The 26,050-nt window shown below is 38.3% G+C and overlaps 2 protein-coding genes and 1 long non-coding RNA gene across 3 annotated transcripts; 1 reads left to right on the forward strand and 2 right to left on the reverse strand.

Annotated features, from left to right (window-relative positions):
* The first annotated feature begins 5,508 nt into the window (after window positions 1-5,508).
* LOC110066262 (uncharacterized) lies at window positions 5,509-23,575 on the forward strand. Its single transcript, XM_089280068.1, has 8 exons — window positions 5,509-5,681; window positions 9,935-10,541; window positions 11,256-11,350; window positions 11,864-12,023; window positions 13,063-13,126; window positions 13,765-14,042; window positions 19,798-19,966; window positions 21,671-23,575. Exons 2-8 carry the CDS (start codon window positions 9,963-9,965, stop codon window positions 21,856-21,858), a joined length of 1,533 nt encoding a protein of 510 aa, XP_089136194.1. The 5' UTR covers window positions 5,509-5,681; window positions 9,935-9,962; the 3' UTR covers window positions 21,859-23,575.
* On the reverse strand, window positions 17,667-19,590 carry LOC149096874 (uncharacterized). The gene is made up of 2 exons (XR_016204337.1): window positions 18,890-19,590; window positions 17,667-18,293 (listed from the first exon to the last, which is right to left on the reverse strand). It is a non-coding gene; the product is annotated as an uncharacterized LOC149096874 (long non-coding RNA).
* On the reverse strand, window positions 22,936-26,037 carry LOC110066276 (dopamine D2-like receptor). The gene has a single exon (XM_020773485.2). It carries the CDS (start codon window positions 25,661-25,663, stop codon window positions 24,641-24,643), a length of 1,023 nt encoding a protein of 340 aa, XP_020629144.1. The 5' UTR covers window positions 25,664-26,037; the 3' UTR covers window positions 22,936-24,640.
* Between the last annotated feature and the right edge of the window lie 13 nt (window positions 26,038-26,050).

Below are 26,050 nucleotides of genomic sequence, written 5' to 3' on the forward strand. Positions count from 1 at the left end.
ACTGTTTCGATTCCTGGCCAAGAGATGTGACTTGCATTTTTTCCCCTTTTGCAACCAGTTTGTTTTCAGTCATTATTATCCAACTGCAACGAATACCGTCCGAATAACAATACAAATGTACAGCGATATTGTACAGTTTTCCGTACAGTAGAAAGCCTGTTTGTCGGACAGGTCGGCGCACGCACGCAAAACTGTCACACTCTCCCTCTTTCACTGATAAATATATTGACTTTGTACAGCAGTTGGATAATAAATCTCTTTTTAGATGTTTTGGTGTATACTATCGCTTAATGTTTTTACTCGTTGTTTGTATTTTGACTCCCCCTACGGGCTCGTCAAAATACGGTACAACTCGTGAAAATATACGGCAATACTACACACCAAAACATCTAATAAGATATACGTATACACCTGTACGCAAACAAGACGAAAGTAGACTGCATGATTGTTCAATTCAAATTCGCGGATAAAACGCACTGCATATCTTTCGCATAACTAACACAGAAAAGCCCTGGATCTGCTATCTTAACTACAGGGATTCTCCCTGACCACGATCGTGATGGTAAGGGCCATCGTGGTCGAGTTAGCGTTGATGTTGGTTGCAACATGAGGAATAACACTAATATTCCACAGAGAACTTAATTGCAGTGAAACGTGGCATCCTTTCGTTCTGGTGAAACCGGAATCAGGTTATGAACGCATAAAATAGAGGAAATGCACAGAGTTTTTAATTCTGAAGACACTAGAAATTTTATCGAGTGTCTCTCTCACTAGAAATTTTACATCAAGGAAAAAAATCATTTAATTTACTTGTTGGAGGGGTACGGATCAAATTCCCAGATTGAGGCAATACTTTTTTGAATCTGTGTTTTTAAAATGATATGATTATTGCTAGTTTCGTTTTAAAAGGTTTTAAATGCTCCAAGAAACAAAAATTGGCTTGCTTGGACAAAAAAATCTTATTAGAAACGTTGTAGGCGTAAGATTTTCTTATTTAATTTTATATCGGCAATTGCATACATGCAGAATGGGAGATAAATTAGTCTTTATCTTACCAGCCGAATTTTCTAGATATTGCTTTGTAGCCGGCAGCACCCAGTTGTATTGAAAAAAGCGTTTATCGCAGATCAAATAACGACGCAAAGCAAAGCCGAAATCTGCAACAATTTTTCTTTTTTAGGTATGAAGCAACTTTTAATTCTTACCACTAGTAAGCATTAGAAAGACTGAAGTTAAAAGTCGTTTTCTTTTCTTGGGCAAGAAAATTACGTGCTAAATAGTTGTGCATGGCTAAGGATTTTTTCAGTTCCAAAGAAAAGATATATTCACCGATGCGTTTGAAATCACTTTCAGTAACACGTGGCGTGTCTAAGACATGATGCTAGCTTTGATCTCCTCAGTGCTTGAGATATTTTTAGTTTTTCAGATAACAACGGGTTACCGAAGGATAATGTTAAAAACAATTTAGCAGGGTCCACATTCCAACTAGGAGCAATGTTTCGTTGGAATAATAAGTGATCATAACCTTTACTTGCCAATGTAAGAGTAGTCCCAGATTAAAGGATCTGAAGTAATTAAAGTGAAAGACAATTAATATGCTTGCCTTCATAGAAATTTAATCATAGCGGAGCTCCGGCGCCCCAAGGGCCGCCAAGAGGAGCACCATACTCATATAGGAAGAAAGGAAACCATTAAGGTGGTCTTACACCTAAATTTTTTTTTTTTTTTTTTGCAAAACAACTCTGTGGAACAGCTTTGGTATCACGTTAAAGGACTTTGCACTCTGACTTCAAAAATGAGCTTTTCCAGGTCACGTGCCACGATAGTTAATGAATAACTAGCTCCTAAGTGTTAAAAAGTGGTGTTCATTATAAACACGATAACGTAATAATGAATGGTTCGAGAAGTATGGAATTAAGTTCATCCTGTCCATAAGCAAGTTGTCCAGGAGACTAATAAACTAATATTAACTATATTAACTAAATAACAGGGAAAAATTTCATAAATTGCAAATTTTGGAGGTTTAAGTATGGAACGCCAGAACTGCCTTATGATACTCTTTTTTATTATATTGGGTGGTTATGTCAATATATTTAGTACTTATGTTATTATATTCGGTGATTAACTCATTATGCTCGGTGCTTATGTCTTTATATGGGGTGCTGTCTTCATTATATTCGGTGCTTCCCTCGTTATATTCGGTGCTTTCTTCATTATTACGTGTGCTAACACTATTATGTTCGGTGCTCTCTTCCTTATATTCGGTGCAAAGGCCATTACATTCGGTATTTCCTTGTTCGGTGATTTCTTCATTATATTCGGTGCTTACTTCATTTCATTCGGTGCTTTCTTCGATATGATCGTCACCAGTCTTCGCAAGGGGCCGTACAATTTGGAGGTAGTCTGGGGAAAGCCGGGAAAAACAGGTGTCACGAAAACTCAGACCCCGAAAACCCAGACCTCAGACCTCAGACCTCAGACCCCGAAACCTCAGTTATCACCTGGATTACTCTATGGCCACAATGGGGCGAGATGTTTATCTTATCCGGTCTATGTTGTCGCGTCGATCGAACAGCGAAAAACAAATATTTAACTTCTCAGGTTTATCGCTGTAGCGTCGGTCAAACAGTGAAGAACTAACAAGGTTTAGAACAGCAGCCGACACTGGTTTTCAAAACAGACCTTTTTTTATGCAATCGTATGCAGCAAAAAAAAATGTGTTGTTCTCTGAAACATACTCGTTTGATCGCAATCTGCTTTTTGACTTTATGTGCGTTGCGTGACTGTCGGCACGCAACCCGCAGAAATTAGCAAAATTTAGAGAAAAAAAGAGTACATAGAGATAGCCATGTTTGCGTTCCAACTTATAACGGGAATAGTGAATATTTCTTACAGGAAACGGTAAGTTTCAAACCAAACACTTCCATTTTTTTTTTTTTTTTTTTTTTTTTTTTTCCATGATACCACCTGGTTTAGTTAATTATTAAATCTGCCTCGTGACGGGGCCTTCGCGCCAATTTTCAATTTTCGTTCGCTCACATTTCGAGACCAGACATGGCGGTTCAATCGGTTCGACCTTTACGTGTTTTTCACGTGTTGACTTTTTACGTGTTTTTTACGTGTTTTTACCTTTACGCCCCATTGTGGCTGTTGTCTGGTAACCGTAGAGCAATTCAGGTGATAACAATTGAGTTTTTAATTTCGAGGGGTCTGAGGTTTCGGGGTCTGAGTTTTCGTGACACCCGTTTTTCCCGGCTTTCCCTAGACTACCTCCAAATTGTACGGCCCCTTGCGAAGACTGGTGACGATCATATCGAAGAAAGCACCGAATGAAATGAAGTAAACACCGAATATAATGAAGTAATCACCGAACAAGGAAGTACCGAATGTAATGGCCTTTGCACCGAATATAAGGAAGAGAGCACCGAATATAATGGTGTTAACACACGTAATAATGAAGAAAACATCAAACAAAGTTAGAACCGAATATAACGAAGAAAGCACCGAATATAATAAAAACAGCACCGAATATAGTGAAAAAAGCACCTAATATAACGAAGAAAGCACCGAATAAAACGAGGGAAGCACCGAATATAATGGAATAAGCACCGAATATAATAAAGACAGCACCGCATATAAAGACATAAGCATCGAGTATAATGGAATAAGCACCGAGTATAATGAGTTAATCACCGAAAATAATAACATAAGTACTAAATGTAATGACATAACCACCAAATATAATAAAAAAAGTATCATAAGACAGTTCTGGCGTTCCATATTTAAGACCTAGATAATTGTGTCCTTCATCAATGTTGAAAATTTGACAACATTCGGTTAAAACCCAGTGGAGATATCGTGTGCGAGATATTGATGATCCGTCTATTTGGTCATTTTGAGAAATAAGGCTTTAAAGTTTTACTTCGGTCTCCGAGAGCCCAAATTAGCCCTGTGAACTAGAGGGGGGGAGGTTAGGGGCAGGGGGAGGGTATATTTAAAGGTTTTACATAAATGTTTCATTGAACACCCGAATACACACCAGTCATAGAAATGTTAACCAAGTATAAGGAGCGTATAAGATGGTAGAAGAAACAATGTTCAGGACCATGATGCAAAATTCTCATAACTACACATCTTTAAAGCGTTTGTGTAAAGTATCATTAAAATGTACTGAATTGAATCCATTTTGTGAGTACTTTTAGACTGTAAACAGTGGTTGCTATGGGTGTTGCTATGTTGAAATATAGCTAGAAGTGTTCAGATTTCTTAATTTAAACGTAAATTCAGGAGTAATTAGAGGAAAATCGTTTCAAAATACGATTTACAAATGGACAGGGATGTTGAATCTTCATGTTCCAAAAAAATGTTTTTTTGGAGAAAAATTTATATCTGAGAGTATAAGACCCCCTTAATTGATTTTCTCATGGTTTTCATGGCTAGCGGTATTGCCCGTGGGCGCGTACGAACGACGATGACGACGACGGAGTCGTGCAACAGGGCGAACGTACTTCAGCTAATAGGTTGACAGAGATGTGCAGTCTTCGTTTACAACGTATATCTTTGATATTGAAAATCCGTGTCCTCGGTGGCCCTTCGATATATTAAAATTTAGCCTAAAACAATAGACCTCAGCACGAGGTTTCGGGGGAAAAACCCCACAAACTCTGTAGTCATTTCCGAGAGTCTCGTGCTGAGATCTGTTGTTTTAGGCTGAATTTTAATATATCGAAATTGGTACTTGTCAAAACAAGGTATCCACTAAAGACGTGACCATATCGAAAATCATGATATGGTCACGTGGTCACGAATATCACATGACGATATCGAAAGCTCAGAGTTTAGAAATCACGGATTTTTTTGAAGTTGACAAATGCTGTTTTTAGATTGGATCGCGGGTTCAAGCTAGGATTAATTTGTCGCGTGGCGCGGCATGGCGTCTCTTCTTAGGGGAGAGAGACATTGTTAGAGTGAAGTGTCTTACCTAAGACCGTAACCAATAACTTATCCTACATGGTTCCGACATTTAGTGCTAGTCCCGGTTGTTCGAAGGCTGGATAACGCTATCCACCGGATAAATTGCTATCCAGTGGATTAGTGCTAACAAAACAAACCGCGCTATCCGCTGTATAGTGATTCATCCGGTGGATAGCGTTATCCACCTTTCCAACAACCGGGCCCTACAAACTCGAACTCTTGCTTTGCAGACCATGGTATCGACCGTAAGGACTATGTTAGCCATGAAAACAAAAACAGAATTTTAAGGCTAGTGACAGACATAATGTTTAGATTCTAATTACCTCAAGTATGAAAAGACTGTTATTGTTTGTGTCTGTCCTTTCAACTTTTTTCAGCCAAAAAAGGTCTGGATTCATAACAAGACTGTGTAGCATTATTACACGATTGGTTGACTGAACGATATGTTTAATAATAGACGGCCAATTAATAAAATTCAAAAAAACTGTTAACGTTATGAAAGCCTCCAAACAACTTTGGACAGCTGTCGTGTTCCACCGGATTTTCAATCTTGGATTGTTTGATTGCAATGATTTTTTCGTCACCCCCGCTGTTTTACATATTGAAATTAGGCATTTGAAAACACAACCTCAATATTGATCAACCTTACAAAATGTCGACGCAGTGAGGCGAGGAACGGTGGGAGAACAGGTTGAAGATTCTAAAGAGTAAGATTACCCTTGCAATTGTCATAAGTTATCATCATAGATATCCAGATATGCGTACACTTGGGAAAATAGGGAATCCTAGATAAAATTTGAGAAAATGAAGGACTTGAAGAAATTCAAAAAATTTCGGCTAGATGATGTGAATTTGACGGTCGTTAAACGAAAACGGCATGTTATGTGACAATCAGTGGTTTAGAAAAGTGCGAAAATTTACAATGGCTAGCCTTCTGATAAGTATGTTTCGTCACTGCTAAGGGACTCATCAGAGGCCTTTCAGCAAGTTTGCTGAAATAAAGGCGGTTTACGTTCACTTATGGTCATGAGAATATACTGAGTTTCAAAAACGTATATTAGAGTAGTTTATTGTTTGTTCTGGTTCTGAAAACTGCATCTAAACATAAATTTGACTTGACCTTACACAGACCACTTAAATTAATTTGAAATTAATGGCTAAAAAGAGAGTTAAAATTCATAAATGTTGAAAAGTACATATCACTTTGGATATTTTGACAATCAAGGAACCATGACACATTTTTTGTTTTGGTTTTACGAACTAAGCAAGCATAAGAGTTAATTGAGAAAACATCTAGCGATGTAGTTTACTTATGAAACTGCACATTAATTATGAGTTAATTCAAACATGAACCATTATGCAAATCCTTTCTTTTCTTTGCAAAATCAATAATACATGAACATTACCTGAGGAAACGAAGTTTCTATTTTCCTATAAACTTGTAGAGATCGTTCGAAGCGAGGGCCTTGTTAATTTAAGTTACTTTATTCGACTGAAATACTAGTTGTAATTTAGTATCTACTCCGTTATTTATTAAATTGGGCATCACATATATTTTTCAAGTCAACTCATTTCATCAACTCATTTCAAAAAGCTAAATTTATGTTTCATTATCGTAGCGTTGCCAATTGTCGCCCCCGAAGTTACCCAATTTGTTTGCGGCAAATAGTCAAGTAGGTAGGTATGACACGAGAACAGCCAGTAGTTATCGATCACAACACTGTCTCGGAACTCTTAAGCAATTTATATTCTTGGTATTCTATCAAGGTCCTGGGCTAAAATTAGGACTTTTCTGTTAGTACTACGGTCGCTGGTTCAACACGCTTTCCCAGCTTTATTTAAAAAAAAAACAACAAAAAAACAGATGTTTAAATGTTTAATGAAATAATGCTGAACTGGTCATGCTGCGCACGCAAAGGTTGAAATTTATACAATGCTGAAGACTGAGGTGGTATCCGCTTTAAGCCTGGTGGTTTTTTTGGAGGTCTTCCCGCCTTCATATTAACATTTTTTGTTATTGTACATGTTTCTTTTTATTGTGTGGCAAATAATTGATGGTAATGATGATGAAGTACAGCAAATGAAAACATTTGAAGGGGGCAACACGATATTTGCTTGCGTTGAAGGACGAAAACGATTGCGGGAAAATGCGGTTTAGTCAGCTTTTAATGATGATGATGATGTTATTTGTGCTAACTATATATATAACAATTGGTTGGTGCCCATTTCACAGAAAAAAGGTGATTTCTGAGATGAAAGTTGAAGGCAAAAAGATTGTTCACGGTACTACAGCTGGCCATGGTTAACAATACAAACGACCATTTATTTCCCTGGTAATCTAAGCTGTAAAGAAAAATGCCGGTACTGGAGATAATTATGCGCATGATTGTTATGCCCCAAATTTATTCACAGCAAGGATGTGCAGTGCAGAACAATGAAATTACCTTAAAAAGTCTTTATTTGTACAAAGTCTTGCTGTGCATCTCAATTGTAAATCAAACTGAACACGAAAGCTAATAAATTTTTTTGCACGTTAGAGAAAGCGTGATCGGTTGCGATCTTGACGAAACGAATAATTCAGTACTTAGAATAAGTTCAAGATGTTTGTCAAATTTTAAATTTCTCAGAGGACTTAAAAAAGACGTTGAAACTTACAAGGTAAGAAAATATGTTTTCAAGTAATACAATTGACGTTCGAATATATTTTTGTTTACTGATTAACCAAAATGGAATATTTAATTTCGTGCCAAGTTTAACTGTGGCTCGATTCTCTCGCAGTTTAAGTATATCGGGATGTAAATTGCTTCTCGCAAATTTTACTGTGGAATAACTCAGTGCGATTTTGAGCGTTCTGGGTTCGACTGCAGGATTCAGAAGTTGAAGGTTTTTTGTTTAATATGCAGATTAACGGAGACATACTTCTTGCAATTGTTTTGAGTTAAAATTAATTTCGTACTTTTCGTTAATTTCCTTCAAATAGTGTTGATTTTGGGGTGACAGAATGCTAAAAATAGTCTCTATGCATCATTGAAATGCCAGAAATTAATTCTAAAAGCCAGTGGTTAAAGCTGCTTACAAAGGCTGAAGCCGGTGACCGTATGCATCATAAACCTAGCGTATGGCGATTTGTGTTCAGTTAAAGTTGTTGCAATTCTTTATTACGACTTGATCAAGAGTGGAGTTCAATTTAAGGCATCACCACTAACAAAGTTTTTGCAACTGTCTAACTTAACTGCGGTTGATGAAACTGATGTTGATGTAAAAGATTGGTAGGTAACATTTTGCTGCGTTAAAATGCGGCGATAAAAGCAATAGCTGGCAAAATAAAATAATAAAAGTAAGCTCAAAAATCGGTCTAAGATGATCAGATTGCCTCGCGTTTCTTAACTTATTTATCTGGCAGACATTTCATTTTTTGTAACTTTCGGCAGCGTGGTTGTCAGGGAGGTATTGGCCTTCATAGTGAACTTCGAGCACATTACATAGTTATGCAATATTTGGCTCTATCTACTAGCGTTCCTTATAAGCTATAATAGTGTAATATAGTAGAGGGCTGTCTTCGAATGTGGCATTAGCGCAGTACGTCCCTGAGGGGGCGAATTCTTGTCTTGTACTTGTTATGGGTAGAAAGCGAGCAGAGAGCTAGAGGAAGATAATGTCACACATGAAGATGTAGCAGGATGACGATCGAGTTGCTTCTGCTTAAATTCAGCTGAGCGGCTAGCTGGCCGCTGAATACAGGGCTAAGAGTAGACGGTAGTTTTCAAAATAAATTTGCTTGATCAGATCCAGATGATATGCTCAGGTCTCCGACCACTTGGCGTGTGGACTCAGAGCTCTACACGGGAGACAATTAAAACAAGCCCATGCAATCAGTTATGCATGCTAGACCTCTTTGACATTCTCCGCAGCCAAGCTGCAGCATCGTAAAGACAAGAGGTTTTGAATTATAGTAATGAAAACCACCATATAGAGTCTAAATTCAAACTTTTGTTTTTTTTTTTGTTGTTTTTTTTTTTTACTGTGACCGGCTCGTCCATACTTCTAGAGCTTGTAATCAGAAAACCTACCAAAAAACATCTTTATTTGAATATTAAATATATTAATTTCTTTCAACATTAATGCCCTGAAGTGACTTATTTGTATTCCTTTTTACAGTTTCCAGTTGACCAAGTTTTTACCCAGTAATATTAATTTCAGTGCATACAATACACACTTTTGAATGGAGTACTTCTCACGGAAATGTTATGAAAAATATATCTATATATCAAAGCAGAAAAATTAACACAGATGATTTAGACAAAACAAATGGCAATGTTTATTTTTTGAAACTTTGAATTATTTTGTATGCTTCACTTTATTACCGTTGAGATATCTCCACGGGAAATCTACATGTATTCACTCAGTTTACTATTTTTGAACCAATTCAATTGCAAATACTTCACGTCTATTGTACGTACTTTGCCAAATAGAAACTTTTTAAATATTTTCGGCAAACGTACAGACTTTTATTACATTGTACTTGTTTAGTTATTTGTTTGCATACTCTTTTAAATTTGAGTGCAAGGAGTGATTTAAGAATTATTCGGAATTCTCGGCTATGGAATGGAAGTAATAGAACGTTTTCGATATATTAAAATTCAGCTTGGCAATGAGACTTAGAGGACACATACAAAGGAAATTGAATGACCATGTTTATTCATTTCACTTGTTTGTGTCCTCTGGGCCTCACTCTCAAGCTGAATTTTAATATATCGAAAGTGGCCTATTGAAGGACTTCAGCCGAATGTCGCTTTTCTACAGCACATAAAATCTTAGTGAACTTTAATGGAAAGGAAAGTAAGAAAGCCAGAAAACTTCACATTTAAGTATGTAGTTGATTGTTATAGATAATGGATAGACTACTGGATTAACTGAGGTGTTTTTTCAAAAATACCTTTCACATTTTTGTCTTCTTTAGTTTGGTTCCAAGTGGCGTTGCTTTAATCATGGCGATTTCCAGGCGAATTGTGCTGATTTTATCTGTAGTGGCACTGGCATTGATAAATTATATACAGGCGGACGATGAACGCCCGGATGACAACCTGCTCGGCCCGAAAGGTTGTCCGACTGAAGACGTCCCAGTGGTAATGCTATCGTTTCCACCCTATGTTATATTTGAAGATGACGGTAGCGACCAAACGTACCTCCAAGGCATCGTGTTTGATTACATTCGCGACAGTCTTGAAGGCTGTTGCCATAGCAACGGTGGGCGTGGTATAAACTTGACGTTGCAAAATGACATCGAAACTGGCACCGAAACGGAAGCGGAATTCAACGAGGCTCTCATGAAAGCTGACATCATATTTCCTGTTACGGAAAAGCTAGAAACACTTTTAACATTTTCAGGAATTGAATACACTTTCCACGACATTGTTAAATCACATGGTTATGTGCTTATTGGCCTTATCGATCAGTACAACGCGAAAGCGAGGGATTTGGTGCTGTACGCGCTCTACGACTCATGGCCCATTTTCGTGTTGACCTTCCTTCTAGCCGGAATGGCTGGGATTTGTATTTGGGCATTGGTATGAAAAGAACGTATTACAATAACTTTAAAAAAAGAGCATATGCAACTCTCTCATTCTTACATGCAGTCTCAGAAGTGCTCAACGCTAGCGTGTGACCATGCATGTAAGGAAGACCGTGCTTGACCACATTTCCAAACACCGAGAAGAGAGTTAAGAATACGACGAGTAGCGGAGTATTTTTTTTGCGGACTTTAAGTTGTTTGGTGTGTTCAAACACTGCTTTGAGTGTTTGATATATTTTCTCAATCAAAGCTAAGATGAAGGAAAAAGCGGAGAAATAAAATCATAAAAATCGATGTTAATTCTAATCATATATCAAAACACCATCACGGTCATGCATGATTTTCTTTGTTTAAACGTGATGAATTTGAGACTGACTTTCCAGTTTCTGTTTGACACTCTTGGAAGTGAAAGGGATAATGATATTGTTCTTTTGTTTCCTTACTGGTTAGGGGCCATAATCATTTAGACTCTCGTGAGACTGATAATTTCCCGGTCTCTCAAAACGACGGTCGAGGAATGACATAAGAGAGCAGGTTACAGTAAACGAACCTCTAAGCTCAATTTTCTTAGATCTCTTATGGAGTCTCTAATGGTAGTAATGCCTAGTATGGATTCCTGTCTTAATCAGTCCGTCGTCTGCCAAATTGTTATACTGCTACTCAGTTATGATTTTATGCAGGACGTTGACAGTCTTGTATTTTCTCATAGGAGTTCCATGTAAAGAACGAAGAATTTCCCTTGTCCTTTGCAAAAGGCTCCTATGAAGGATTTTGGTGGGCCTTTATCAGCATGACTACTGTTGGGTAGGAAAATAAATGAATTTCCATAGAGATTTATAAACTATAACTTAAACTATGAATACAGCTGAGGAAAAAACACTTCATTAAACATTGGTCAGCTACGAACGAACTTTAAGATCACGCTGCAACGCACTCTCATAGACCAAGACTGATTCCCTTTAAGAACCCTTCATCGATGACGACAAAGCCTTCATTTTGGTGACTAAGCAATCGGCGTTAGTTAACCAACTGATATATGATCCCAGTACCTTCTTGGTACTACGCACTACCAGAGAAAATCACTAGTTTGATGGAGATTAGATTTTGCCACATCTCTTATTTCTAGCGAAGGAAACATTTTCTCTCAAAACAATGTGGACGTTTCGCCCATTACTCTCGGTCAACGTCCGGAATGAGACTCCAGCGACACTCGTTTGAAGTTGTTTTGAGCCCCTCCTCTAGCCAAAAGGTAATCATATTTAACAGAAAATATAAATCGTTAAATCGTTTACTATGATTTAATTTGGTTACTTGTAGATATGGGGACAAAACTCCAAGATCATTTTTTGGTCGCTTGTTTGGCGTGTTATGGATTCTTCTTGGTGTAATTGTCGTTACTATGTTTACCGCTACGGTGACCTCCGCTCTCACTCACAGTTCGTCGCCAGAGTTTACCACTGCACTGGAAGGACAAGAGGTGAGCAATGATATCAAGCTAACTATCAGCATTAAAACGATATTCTTTTGAAGCTATTTAGTCTTAAAATGATAAATCCATGAAAACAACTGCGGAGAGATCGCGAACGTTATATCCGTGCCGTCTAACCACAAATGTACAACCCACTACAAAATACTGAGAGCCTCTTCATATGAGCCCGGCAACCGGCCTGGCTCGGTTATCAGGACGAATTTTGTTGTCTGTTCATATGGGAAATTTAAGCCCGGTCTGCCGGGATGAAATCCAAGAAACACAACCAAAATGGTGGAACATAAACTTGTATCGTTCGCGGCCGTCGTAGCTTTGTGGACTCTTGTATCTTTACTAATAAAGCTAATTCGCATACTCCTTAAGTGGAAATACATACAAGACAAAAATTATGCCATTTTTGCAGCTATGTTGCGAAAGCGAAGCTATTTTGTCTAAAAAGTTTCGTCCCGGCTGCCCGGGCTGGAGTGCTCATATGGGAAAATTTTCATCCCGGTTACCGAGATCTCGGTAACCGGGCCAGCCCGGCTTCTCATATGAACCCACCGGAGCCAGCCCGGTTGACCGGGCTCATATATGAAGAGGCTCTGAGACAACATAAACAAACTCTAGAGTCTTAAAGGGCCCTAGTCAGCCACAACTCTGTTTTCGTTTGCAGGCGAGAGCTTGGTAATACATTTTATTCGGAGCATGTCGAAACGAATGAAAACTCTGTGAAACTACTAAAGATAATTACAAATACTTTCAGGAACACAACTTACAGTAATAATTTCGATGGCATCGAAATTGGCGGGCGCTGCTTAGGGTGAAGTTTTGATTGAGCAGCTATATCAACATTTATTTTACCAGAGAGGATAAGGAATAATTAAAGAGGAAGTAAATGACTATTTATTATAGCTACCTTGAATAGCCATTAGATCAAGTGCGTAGAGTAAAATAATGAGTCACAAACGGAAAATAAATTATTTCTATTTTATAAACTTTATATTTGTTATCAATTCTTTCCTTACTTTGCTTATCCACTATTTAGGTAGCCGTATTTTACGACAGCAAAGCCGAGGCCGAAGCATTTTATCTGGGAGCAACAACTCATTGTAAGTGCTGTTTAGCCCATTGATACAGAGCATGTAATTAAGGAACATTTTCCCTCGATATCTTCGAAACTCTGACTTGTGAGTATTTTGCCGGTTATGAAAATTTAAGATTAATGATGCGTGACACGATTCTAAGTTAGAGCGTAGAACATTACCCAAGTCTGCATTCCGCCAAGTGGCCCATTCCACCGGCATTTATCCTGGTTTCTGTAGCGTGAAGTGACTAGGAGTATTTCTATTCCCCCATGGATGGGTCGCTAGACCATCGCAGGGTTACTCCCCAGCATTCAATTCGCTGGTACCCATTTTCACACCTGCCTTGGGTGGAAACAGGTACTGTGAGAGTAAAGTGTCTTGCCATGCAAGAACACAACACAATGAACCCAGACCACTCAAACCGGAGTCTAGCACGTTAACCATGAGGCAACCGCGCCTCACTTTTTGCATCACCGAGACATGACCCCAATTCGTCTCAAAGGTTAAAGAAGACTGCTTGATCACAGGAAGACAGGTTGTCGAATGTTCTTCAAAATTTTGCCAACGCTTTCTGGAGATTCTGGGAATGTTCTGAGGATTTTTCGTAGACATAACATTTCCGTTCACAGAGATCATTCTAAATAAGGTCTGTTTTCTTGCAGCGTACGAGAATTTCGAAGACATGCATAAGGATCTACTTGATGATAACGTAGAGGGTGTCTTTATGGAGAGACTCCGAGCATTCTACTTTTACAGGGATATAGAAGACGATGATGATAATTTGCGAGTGTTTGACACCGTTCCTGCAGAAATTACATACAAGATGGCCCTTAAACGAAACACTACTTGCAACTTCCTGCAAAAAAACTTTTGCTTCAGACATCGCTTGGAGAATCCTTTGATTGACTCACTCGTCAAAAAGTACACTATTCCTTTAAAGGTATTCAATGCTTGATTTGGCTAAGATATTTTAGTAAACATTGTTTCCAGTTTTGCATGATGTGCGGTACAAGAATGTTTGCTTGCACCGTTTAGCTACCAAAAAAGTATCTTTACCGGCTGAAAGCTTTATGTTTAAATTGTCGTTTGTGACCCATCTCAATCAACCACTCTAGAATAGTTTTCACCAAACCTGTACGAGCTCCTTTTAGCCTTTTTTCCCTTTTTCCGGTGTTCGTCCAAAGTTGAAGCTTTTATTCTCATGTCGAGTCCACCACGCCGGAGGAATTTGAAAACGAAGGTTTTACTCTGAAAACGCATGAAATATTTTCCGTCCACACTACACCGAAGGAATTTGAAAACGCAACAATCACCGGTCTTTTTGGATTTGTGTTTGACTAAAACACGGGCATGCGCAGGGCAATCACATCATTGATTATCGTGACGTCATCGGTTTCAAAATATTTTCTCTCCACATTAAAACGCAAAGCCGGCGTTTTCAAATTCCTTCCGTTTGAAGGGTGTTTTCGAAAAGCTCCGTTTCGTGACGGATTAGTGTGGACGAAAGGCTTAACCGGAGAAATAAAGCTCCGTTTTCAAATTCCTCCGGCGTAGTGTTTATGGGTCCTCAGTTTTCACTGGATGTGAATGACTAACCAACTGAAAACGCCTCTGATTCATGACCACTAGTAACAAATGAAATTAATAACCCTCGGTAAACCACTGGCACATGATCTCTTTTCTTTTCTTCAGTTGTCTAAGATAAGAACGAGTAAACATATATCGACAGGTCTCAAAAACCGCTGAGCATGCGCACTCAGTTCCCGCCTTCAAATGTTTCAAAATGGCGGACGACGAATAAGATTTCGCCACGTAATTCAGCCTTTCATCAGGCTGCTCATACATTTATTCAAACTTCCATAATCGGTTGAATTACGCCTTCGACGTTTCTAGTTTGCCTTGGCATTGTGTTTAGTGAGATCGGCGGTCATTTTCTACAGAATATTCACCCTTACCTGGTTCCCCCTTGTGTTAACGTTCGCTACTGGTGGAAGAGAAACTGGACTCTGATTTTCTCGTTTGTTAAGACGGCCCAGTGTTTGTTAAGCTTGAGATTTGGACTACGTTATCGTTGTTTCTTCCGCAAGGAAATATCAAAAATGACTTTTTTTTCGTTTCCATGGTTTTGAGAAAACACTTCCCAAAGGCATTATATGGTTGTAAACCGAAAGGAGCAGCTCAGTGAAGCTCTTTAACGATGAACAATGGCTGGATTAATGGCAATCTGACGGCAAGACCTCGTCCGAGCGGATGCAAAAAGTGACTCTGTGAGTAGAGACAAGTTGTTTTCTCATTAGGCGTTCCTTTCGTGTTAAATACCATCAAGATTGTAATTCCCATCATTTAATCAATGCTCTATTGTAGTGTATTGCACGCCTCTCTTTGTTCATGTGAAATAAAATAGGATTTGTTTAGAATATCAAGATGGAGTTGTAGTCTTTCTTCTCAGCGTCACGGTTAGCTGTCGAATTTTTCCCGCCATTTCAAGGTGCATCCACTTTGAAAAATTTAGCTTACCTAACTCAAAACAAGCAACTGGATTTCTCTTAGATCTTGTACTTTTTGTGGAAATCAATAATATGCGCCAAGGGACAACGGGCCCTTCGAGGCGGTAAAGAAAAGGATTACTCGATCAGATCGCTGTTAATGAAATGAATTAGGGGAGGGTATTTTTTCTGTTCTTTCGGCCAAATGAAAATTCACGGAAAAATATTAAACGAGACAACTTGTTGCTTTCCGCAAAGTTCCGCTGGTGACACCTGATCAGGGAGGCTGACTAAAGTACCCCTAACATTACAGTGTTCGAGAGCCTGGACCACAGCGATTTAGCTTTCTTTAAACCCGAGCATTTGCAACAAACACTTAAGCTTAAGTTAATTCAAGCAGACGCACGGGAGCGAATAGTTTGCAGCAAACATTATATTTCGCCGAAATAGGTGGGTACATAAGCTTATATTCAAGCTTACTTCTCAGAATTAAAAATAATCGTACACTGTAGTAGGATGCAAGGTTGGTAGCATAAGCACTTCACTGGCTTCTGATCAGGGCATTGTAATGGTTTCTTTTGTTTTTGAAGCAATAAAGAAAAATTATCTTGCACCATACAATACCTGCGTTTACTTTACGGAGCATCCCTAAAAAGGGCTTTCCAGCATCAGTACCAAAAGTTTAACATACAGAAAATGCTTTACTAGTTGACACAACTCAACCTAAAAGACTCAACTTATTGATTTTTAATAAAAACAGAGAGCCAGATTTATAAATTACTCCTGGGTCAATGTGTGATCCAAGTATTGCTGGAATATAAAACCCAAAAAACAATATTTAGGATTTAAAGTGAAAAAAAAAATTACTTCATGAATCTGAATGTCAGAAAAAAATGTATCATTCAATGAAAATGTCTGTAAGAAAAAATACCAATCATTATCAAATCTCGTTTCCCCACAGGTATACAGGTATAGCATCAAAATAATTACATCAGACCTTTTAAATCATTCAGCAGAATGCTAACTTAAATGTCGCCAGATTACAACATGAAAGCATACACAATGTAGTTGAGGAGCTTGAACAAGTCAGTGCAAAGTTACTGGAGAAAACACAAAGTAACTATAACCCTATTTTGACTGGCGAGTTGTACATCACCAGTCTCCGCCCAAACCATTCCATTCAAGTGAAAAAAAAAATTGTGACCGAACATGTAAATTTAATTTCTTATTTGAAATTGAAAACAGACAAATAAGTCAGTTTTTGCAAAATCCAAAAGAAGCTGCAGTTTGAGAATGGGATCATTATAAACCTTTCCCCCTAGAGTCAACCATCACTCTGTAGTCAAGGCTCATTACAAATTTTGACTATATTTGAGCATGCATCAGTGCTAATAAACAACAAAAGGGCTGAAGTGCTAACCCATGTTTAATGAAGGTATCAAGATAAAATTATCCTTGACTGTACTCAACTGTTAATACCGGTAGAAATTAAAGGAGCTCAGTCACGGTATTTTGAGTTATTTTGGCCACATACAAAATTACCTTTAAATGGTAAGAAACCTGAAAATAACAGTTTAATAAGATAGAAAAACACCAAAGACAATGATAAACCATAAAGGAACAAGGATGGCTAAGGATGGAGCAGATTAACATGGATTACAAACAACGAATTTGAAAAATTGAGGCTAAATTTTTTAATATGTGCAAACCATGACTGAGCTCCTTTAAAATGTTGTGAACATTTGTAGCAGAACCAGAATTTGGCAAACATGTTCAGCAGTTTCTGTGATCAGCATTCTGCTGGACTGTTTGGTCACTTGCAAAATACATGTATCTACAGTAGTTCAGAGACAAAATGTTTACTTTGCATTTTATCAGGGACATCTGGCATAACATCTTTTTGTGTTTGTGTGCTTGCTAGAAAAACTCTCCAATCCAGAGGGCAAATGGCTCAAATCTCAAAATGAAAGGAGCCAGTCACAGTTCACTGATGTGTACATGGTTCTTGGGTTCAGCCGCCACCCACAGCCATTACTTAACTATGAAAAGACCTTGGTCGACAGACAAGAAGACAGGAGTACAAAAACAAAATTTGTTTAATAAGGGAGGCAATAAACGTGAGATCACATGTTGCTAATAATCATCAACTGGAATTAAATTAGTTAGTCTGAGCCAGCAATTTTTTGGTATTTCCACTCTGTGCCCAACTTAGAAAACAGAAAAATTTGTTGTGGATCATAACAAAATTATTGTCCAATCAATGATCGTAGACAGAAGATGAGTCTACTTTGCATTAATACAAGGAGGTAATACCAATAAGAGTTATGATAGAAGTTTCAGTGTTACTGTATACTCCGAGAGCAGAAATGTACAGTGTTTCACCCAAAATTTGCAGAATAGAAAGTTCACGCTCTTCATCAAGGAAGACATTTTTTTGCATGCCAAGCACTATCTGGTCCACAAGTTCCGTAGCAAGTACCACTTGGCATATGTGCACTGCAGTTGTGGATGTACAAAGTCACAACAAAATGGAAGTAGTTGATTTGGGAGATGATATCACTAAGAGTCACCGCAATGTTCACGTGACCATGGAGGGTGGCACAGTCCGCCCTTGGCAAGGGGCTATTGACGTTCAGCATCTCCTTGGTGTTGTATCCGTTGAAAGAGGAAATTATCACTGCCAAAACTTCCTTCAACATCTCCCTCTGCAATTCAAAGAGTTCAACTGGTCAAATGCTGAAAAAAGTTTTAAGGAATGAAAGTAATCTATGTTTGTAAAAAATGCAGTGTGCTTTAAGAATTTAGCAAGACATAGGACATGAAATGGTTTGTGCTGCTAGGTATGTCACATAATTTTCAGAACCACCTTGAAGTTTTCACAGGGAAAAAGATTGAAATCCTTCACTCTAATTTTAGAAGGTAGCTAGTTTTGTAACTGTGTAGGAAAATCAAATTTTCAAAAGAGGAGGCTTTAGAAGCAATAAACTGCCTCAAAACTGTAACAGAATCATTCAACCTGTGGTAAATTGTTGAAATTAACTCAAGAAACACTTCAAAAAAAATTGTCAAAATAATTATGGTTAATAATCTCCTGGTTTTTTCCGTTTTCGAATTCTTAAGTAATGAAGACATTGCATGGTCAGGTGCTATGGCCACTGGTATGGAATTTTATTGGAAGGTGGAAACATCACAAACATGTATTGTGAAGTGGACATAATATAATGAACTATTATTTTTGAAAGTTGTACAATGTAAGTTATTAATGACCTTCTTAACTGTATGTATACAGAATTCTGCTTACCAATTTCTTATTCTTGACTTTTACTGTATGAGCTGAGGTGTATGCCAATGACAGCTCAGCTTGAAGAAAACAAAAACAGTGGAGATGAAGACGACGATGAACCAGAAGAAAGCTCAAATAGAGAGTCAGAGAATCGAGGGGATGACAAGTTCGATGATCGATTACAGGAAAAAGGTTGATAACATCAAAGCAAGCAAAATTTGCGGAGCGCTTCTGAATTTACATACCCTGGTCCCAGAGATTTTTCTTGATTTTTCTCCGCACGAGAGAACTACGAGAGAGCCGCGAAGTGGTGAAAACACGAGTCGCGAAGCGGCGAGAAAGAAAAACGAGGTTTTTCTTTCTCGCCGCTTCGCGAAAAGAAAAATGAAGAAAAACCTCTGGGGCCAGGGTAGAATTTAAAAGGAAACGAATCCACCAGAGATCCTTCCATTATATACAAATCCCAAACAGAAACCAATGCAAGGATGTAGCAGAATTTCGCGCCGAATTTGCTGTGCTCCTCTAAGCGCAGGCTAACATCGTCGTTGTCGGCAAACATCAACTGCAATCCATTGATTTTATGCTCATCCTCGACAACCCAGTCTTTCTTCATAAATAACCATTGATAAAAGTACAAGTATACTGACAAACTGGCCAAGGAAAAAGCACCAACTTGTGGTGAAAAGAGCACAATCAAGCGCAGTTCACACGAACTACCGTTCAATGGCCACTCGATCGCACTTCCAATCCCCGCAGTAAGTCAGCGGTCAACGTTTTGCGCACGCGTCCTTAAAAAAAGTCCCCAGCCAATCAGCGGTTTTTGAGACCTGTCACATATATCAAGTCTGAGTTGTAAATGTCAAGAGAACACTATCTTAATTCGTGTTCTCGTAACGAAAACTTAACATGAATTGTACTCTTTGTAGGCTTTTAAACCATCCAAGGATATAGTGAGTCTTTTGTCGGGAGATTCTGAAGAAACGGGTATTTTACTACTTATCATCATGGGCGTTTTACTCGGTCTATTCGCGTTAGGCATCTTGGTAGAAGTTTTTCTCAGAAAATCTGCAAAGCGGCCCTGCAAACCAGCCTCACGTAAGTACATCGTAACGACATCTATTCAGTCTAAAGTCGATCTACAATTAGAGAGAATTTCATTTGAGTGTCGAAAAGTCATTGTTCTTGCATCAACTACGCTTCACAATTGAGTTAAAAAAAAAATCGCGCCACTTTTTCATCCAATCAGAAGTAAAACCAAACCCATATCGTGACTCGTTCGCACAAATTTTCCCGCGCTTTGCTTGTCAACCACATACAATTACTTCGAGTTCTGATTGGTTCACTGTATTGTTTGTGTCCTTTGCGACTGGCTAGAGTGATGATTACTTTGGTTTTAGTTTTACAGTTGAAAACCGCTCTAGGTATCTAGAAAAACTGGTTTTAGAAATAATAACTTTATTTAAGGTGGCCGAACACAGTTTTCGTGCGCGCTTTTGCTGATGCGATTCAGCGCGCGCACAAGGACTGCAAGAAACAAACATGCCGTCAATAGAGCAATCTTTTTATTTACTCAACACCCGCAGTATCTGTGCTATTTTTCTCTATATTTGAACGCAGTGTATTGATGGCTTTAGTCTTTTATTACAAAGATATATTAGAAAAGGTAACGATGCAAAGAACCTAGCAATTCTCAGCTTTTTCTTTGTTACCGAAAGAACCCAGTTAAATGCAGCGCATGCGCAGTTGCTCGAAAAATTGAGACCGCTTGCTTTTGCAGAAACTTGTTGATTCTAACGATCCATTCGTTAGAATTTCAAGAAATTTGGCAAAAAAAAATAGTTCAGAAACCACGTGAATGATCTATCACAAAAAATCTGAATTTTGGCATAGGGAATTTTAAATAATTCAGAACATGCAGTGAACACGATTTACGGCGAATTACGAAAATCGTCTATGTCAAAATTTTATTAGAACAGTGTTGACAGAAGGGATTTAAAGTCAATTCGTAGTGGGCAAATGATGAAAAAAATCTAACGACTGGATTTTTTTTTTAAATAAACAAAAACCATTTTTTAAGCCTTGTTTTTAACCAGCCCCGTTGCCATGGCAACAGTACACACCTTAGCCAAAATGCGAGAATAAACCCTTCTGAGGTTAATCTTGACTCTTGCAAAAAACGGGCGCCAAAGCATAAATAGTTTAAAAGTAATGGTGAATTAGGCATAGGCACTTGAAAACTGTGTTCGGCTACCTTAAGTGTCAGGGTAGGTATTTAGCTTACAGAAGCTAATTGGGGACACTACTACGTTACAATAGATTAAGATTTAAAATGTACAGTTAAGAATACGAAATTAAGAATTAATTGGGTACACTAGACTACTTTACAATATATTTATGAATCTTTTGCACCGTTAATCTGCATGCAAGTTTTTTCAAGAAGCTGCATGTAGAGTTTTCCGCTACAGTGACTGAGATTATTTCGTCGGCTGAGTTAATTAAATTCATCGATACTTCACAGTGAGTAGTATTTACTGAAGATGTACCAAGAGGGAGCTTCAACATATCGATCGCTGTTACTTAATATATATTAAGCTGGATGATAGAAGTGCAAACAAATAATAGGTAACGAATTCCCAATTTGATTGTTAATACACCATTGCAGAGAGTTAAATTATCGTAACCGTGCGTTATTGTAGCTTAGTTTACTTGTATTAAATGCTTTCATTAATGTGGTGCTACGTTTATTAACAAATTTAACTTGTGCGGAGGATTTAATTTGTCCTGTCTATTTTTCTGTAGATGAGAAAAGTCAGAAAACTGCGACTGCCGAAAATTTCCTTCGTGTTAACCCGACTTGGAGGCAGCTGGAAGGCCTGGAACAGGATCTAGAAAAGCTCTCTATTCATGTACAGACCATGAAAGAGAACCTCACAAATACAACAGACAACACTCTCAAACTCTCTGAATTTTCAGGTTCAACCATTTAATTCGGATAGTCTGTAGCAGGCTCGTTTGGAGGAGAAGATCTGTGAATGTCATTTGTTCTCCTTCTAAACTGATGGTCAACTATCTCACTCCCGAGAGTGTTAAAAAGGTATCTTCTCCGTGAACTATGAATTGACTGTCAAACGGACAGGTGACTCAACAAAATAATCTCTTGAGATATTTCAGGGAAGTTTCCTTAACCTACCACAAAATCCTCAGATCTAATATTAAAACTAAATATTACGAAAATCCATAAGTAGAGTACTGTTACAACTGCTATGTGATGAAATACTTTCCAAATTCATAGGTTACGGAATTGGTCTGCATTTTCCTTCTCAGAATAGCTTCTGCCGCACAACGTGTTTCTTAATTTCTTCTTGGAAAATCACTATTAACTGTGAAAGTTATAACTTGGACAAGAGGAGCCGTCGTAGCCATCGAAGACATATGCAAAGGGCTTAGAGAACCCAAACATCTCTTGACTTGGAAATTGTCCACTGGCAAAGTAACACATTTGTAATGATAGGTTTTTGATGGAAGTAAATTTTTGGCGTTATCTTTGGGCGGTAAATTTAATTTAACTATTAGGCATCCTTCAGAATTTTAAGTTCACAACTACCAACGGTGCCGTTAGACCTTTTTGCTGGGTGAATTGTTTAATTGCTACGGCTAAGCAGACCAATTCGTTAGGTTCACAGATACGGCTGCAGTTCTGCGACACGAACTCTGCCTCGTTTAATTTTAACGCGTTTTTGGAGGGGAATTCCAAATTACTGAGCAAGGGTATGTCACTCAGTAAAATTTAAAAGATGTTTGAAGTATGACAATGGGCTGTTTCAAAGATATTTGTTTTGTAAATGGTTCAAGTTGGTCAAAGATGAACAAATCCTGGGTACAGTGTTGATTTGAAAACTGCTTCCTTAGGCCATAATGACCTAACTGTTCCGTAACAGGAACAGTATGACTAATTTAAATTAAAAGAAATCAACGATCGACTAAGTTACTTTCTCAGTCCCCTGTTAGCCTCTTCACCAAGATTGCGACAGTTGCTAATGTTTCGATATGAAGAAGGAGTAGAGTAGAGCCAGTAAAATGTTTATTGAAATGCAAGCTTGTTTAATTAGATAATTTAAAAGCACGACAAATCACTAACATTTAAAAACACGAACTGTACAGTTGCAGACCTAAAGACGTCTATTGACAGGAGAAAAAAATAACTAAGTAAATTCTCATTAGTTCCCTGATAAATTGTGTGATGCTGATCCGCTTATATGAAGCTGATCCGCAGCCCGCTTCTTAATTATATCTATTTATCTTATATTATATCTATCTATTTAATTATATTAATATAATTAATATAATGATATCTTAATTATAAATAAACAAACGAGTCCTTGATTAATGGAGACATTTTACAAAGGAAATTCGATATTAATTAGATCATAAGAATAGCCATTATCACCCTGAGAAAAATTGTCAGCTTGTGAATTTTGAATCTCGAATCATTTTAAATGATTAGTAACCATTCGTTTGTTACGATCTGCTGAAACTTCCTTGGAGGTTCCGAAATAATATTTAAAGAAGTTGTTTCATTTCGCCTTTTTTGTTTTCAATTACTACCATGTTAGCTGAAAATCTTTGGTACTTTTTAATTTGTATTTGAAATTTCTGATTTGTAAGATGTCGTCAAAAGATATCAATAAATTAAATATTTATCAATTATCAATAGTGCCGAGTTTGACAATCTAGTTTACGTTACATGTATGTCACCATTAGGAAATGAACATATCACTTTATGTACAAATTTTATCCGTCCCACATATCCCAACACCACATTCCACCTGATTCCTATATAAGCTAAGTCCAAGGTATTCTGTACCATTTGCAACATAAGTGCCCTTGTTGGTCGATACTGTTTTTAAAATCGGAATATACATAGCATCCCTCGTGAGCTTGAAATTCTATTCTCTAATAAGTGTGAATGGTACCACCACTGATCGGGACATTACGCGTTATGTAAAATACTTTCCGAAGTACACCTGAAGTGCCTGAGTTGGTTACAGAGAGCGAAAACTGTTGGGCACTTCGTAGAGAAATTGCAGGAAAAGCTATTTTCTCTGGCGATTTCCATTCCGGTGCCAAGAAGACTGATACTAACACAGTGAAACTACGCAACTGTGCGACCAATCAGAGCGCATACCGGCGTATAAAATATTACCAATTCCTTTTGTTCACCCTTGCCTGTTGCTCTCAGGCTCACAGAAAAGATAAACGTCAACATACATGTTCACGTATATCGTGTCATAAATAAGTGGGTCCCTCACTTGTCCTTCGCATGTAATTTTGAAAATTGTACATTTAATATTGCTCAGTTGGCAATGAAAGAAAATAGCAAGACTGCCCTAGTTCCAAAGGGGGTTGGGGGGGGGGTACTCCCTTATATGGGCTATCTGGGTTTGTGCGGTCCCAAAGGGTATGAATTTTGAGTGGTTTTGGTCTGAAAAGGCTGTAAATTTTGAGCATTTTGGTCTGAAATAAGGTATGTGCTTCACTTTGGCTTGGCATTTGGCATTTTGTTCACAAGGAACTAGCGGGTTAGCTGGGGTCAGGCGTGTGCTAATTTTGGAGGTCTAAAATGGGGTATCGATTTTTCGCTCAGATCTGAAATAGGGTAAGGAAATCACAGATTTTGGTCTGAAATAAGGTACAGGTTTCAAAGTTCGAGCTGCACATACCCCTAAAAAACTTTGGGGAGTATCCCCTCTCCCCGCCCCGGGCCTAGGTCTACCCGGTGGCTATCAGCTCCTGCTCTGTCTCTCGTTCTCTAGCAGCTTGCATAATATGACACAATATGGCGTCTTTTACGGCTTTCCTGTACTTGGGATGTCTCCATGCATAAATGTAGGCATCCAGGGCAACCTTTAGGAACATAATCATGTCGCTTACACGCAGTGCAATGCTGACTTGGAGCAGGAATTCGTTAGACTGGTGTTTCGTGTAAAGGAAGACGTAGAATGTCACAATATGCGGAAAAAGCGACAATAACAGAAGAGCGGAGAGGAAAAGCGCCACAACGGTCAGCTGTTTCTGATGCTTTGCCTCACTCTTGTTGTCGTGTGCCACTTGGGAAGGCTGGCAAATTGATCGACTGATCATGTTTTGCTGTCGGATGGCTTTAGACTTTCGCACAAATTTTCGGAAAGACTTGTAAAGGAAAATGTGCGCTGCAGTGAGCAAAACGCCTACAACGGTGGGATGAAGATGCAGATTAATTTTGAAGTAGATCTCTTTCGGGAATTTCGTGAACTGCAAGCTGCTGAAAATAGAGAAATATACGAAGCAGCAGGATACGGAAACCAACACACGTTTCTTCGTGAAAAACCTCCTGTACTTGTGAGGGTAAGTGATGGCGATGTACTGCGTTGTTGTTAGAGCGAGGACCAACAGGAAGGACGTACTAAGCATTACAAGGGAAACGAACGTACCCATTTGGAAAAGATAATCGAAAACCTTGCCAGGGAATAATGTCTGGTAGCGATAGCAGGCAAAGTAGTATGCTGCAAAGAATGGTTCCGCAACCAAACCTGTTATGAGATCGACAACTGCCAAACTGATGATGAAGTAAGTGACTGGGGTACGAAAAGATTTGAAGGGGTCTTTGTAGATTGCAACCAGAAGAAGGGAATTGCTCACCACTGTTATTGGCGACAAGAAGGAAAGAAGGAAGGCTGATATGTACAATGTGGTCAGATATGAAGAGTAGTTCTCATGATCTAGCGACGCATTTGACAAAGTGAAGTTCGCCATTGCTCAGCTGAGGGCTTTGGCGGAAGACTGAATTCTACAGTTTGTTTTTCTCTGTTTATATTGTAGTACTCTTTCACTAGTCTCTTTTGTCCCCAGTATCTTCGGAGCGGAAACGGAACAGCAAGTCACAATAGCGTGAGTATTGACTTTGTTCTGTATTCACGTCTGGACTCACATTATGTGAATTATATATCAACTTGCTAACCAACCTGTCGGAAAAGAAAAGTAAACAAGTGGTACGGTATTCGGTTGAGTGAGACCTTTGCAAATTTTATAAAGTAAAGAAGGAGAAAATTTGTTTTACGCCGATGGTTAACGCTTCTTTTACATAGAGAGCATATTTGCTTCCAAGGAAATTCTGTGAAGTAGAATGGGAAAAATTAATGG

Source organism: Orbicella faveolata, unplaced genomic scaffold (genome assembly GCF_042242905.1).
Source record: "Orbicella faveolata isolate gen_17 unplaced genomic scaffold, um_ofav_v1 contig_47, whole genome shotgun sequence".
Lineage (NCBI taxonomy): Eukaryota > Metazoa > Cnidaria > Anthozoa > Scleractinia > Merulinidae > Orbicella > Orbicella faveolata.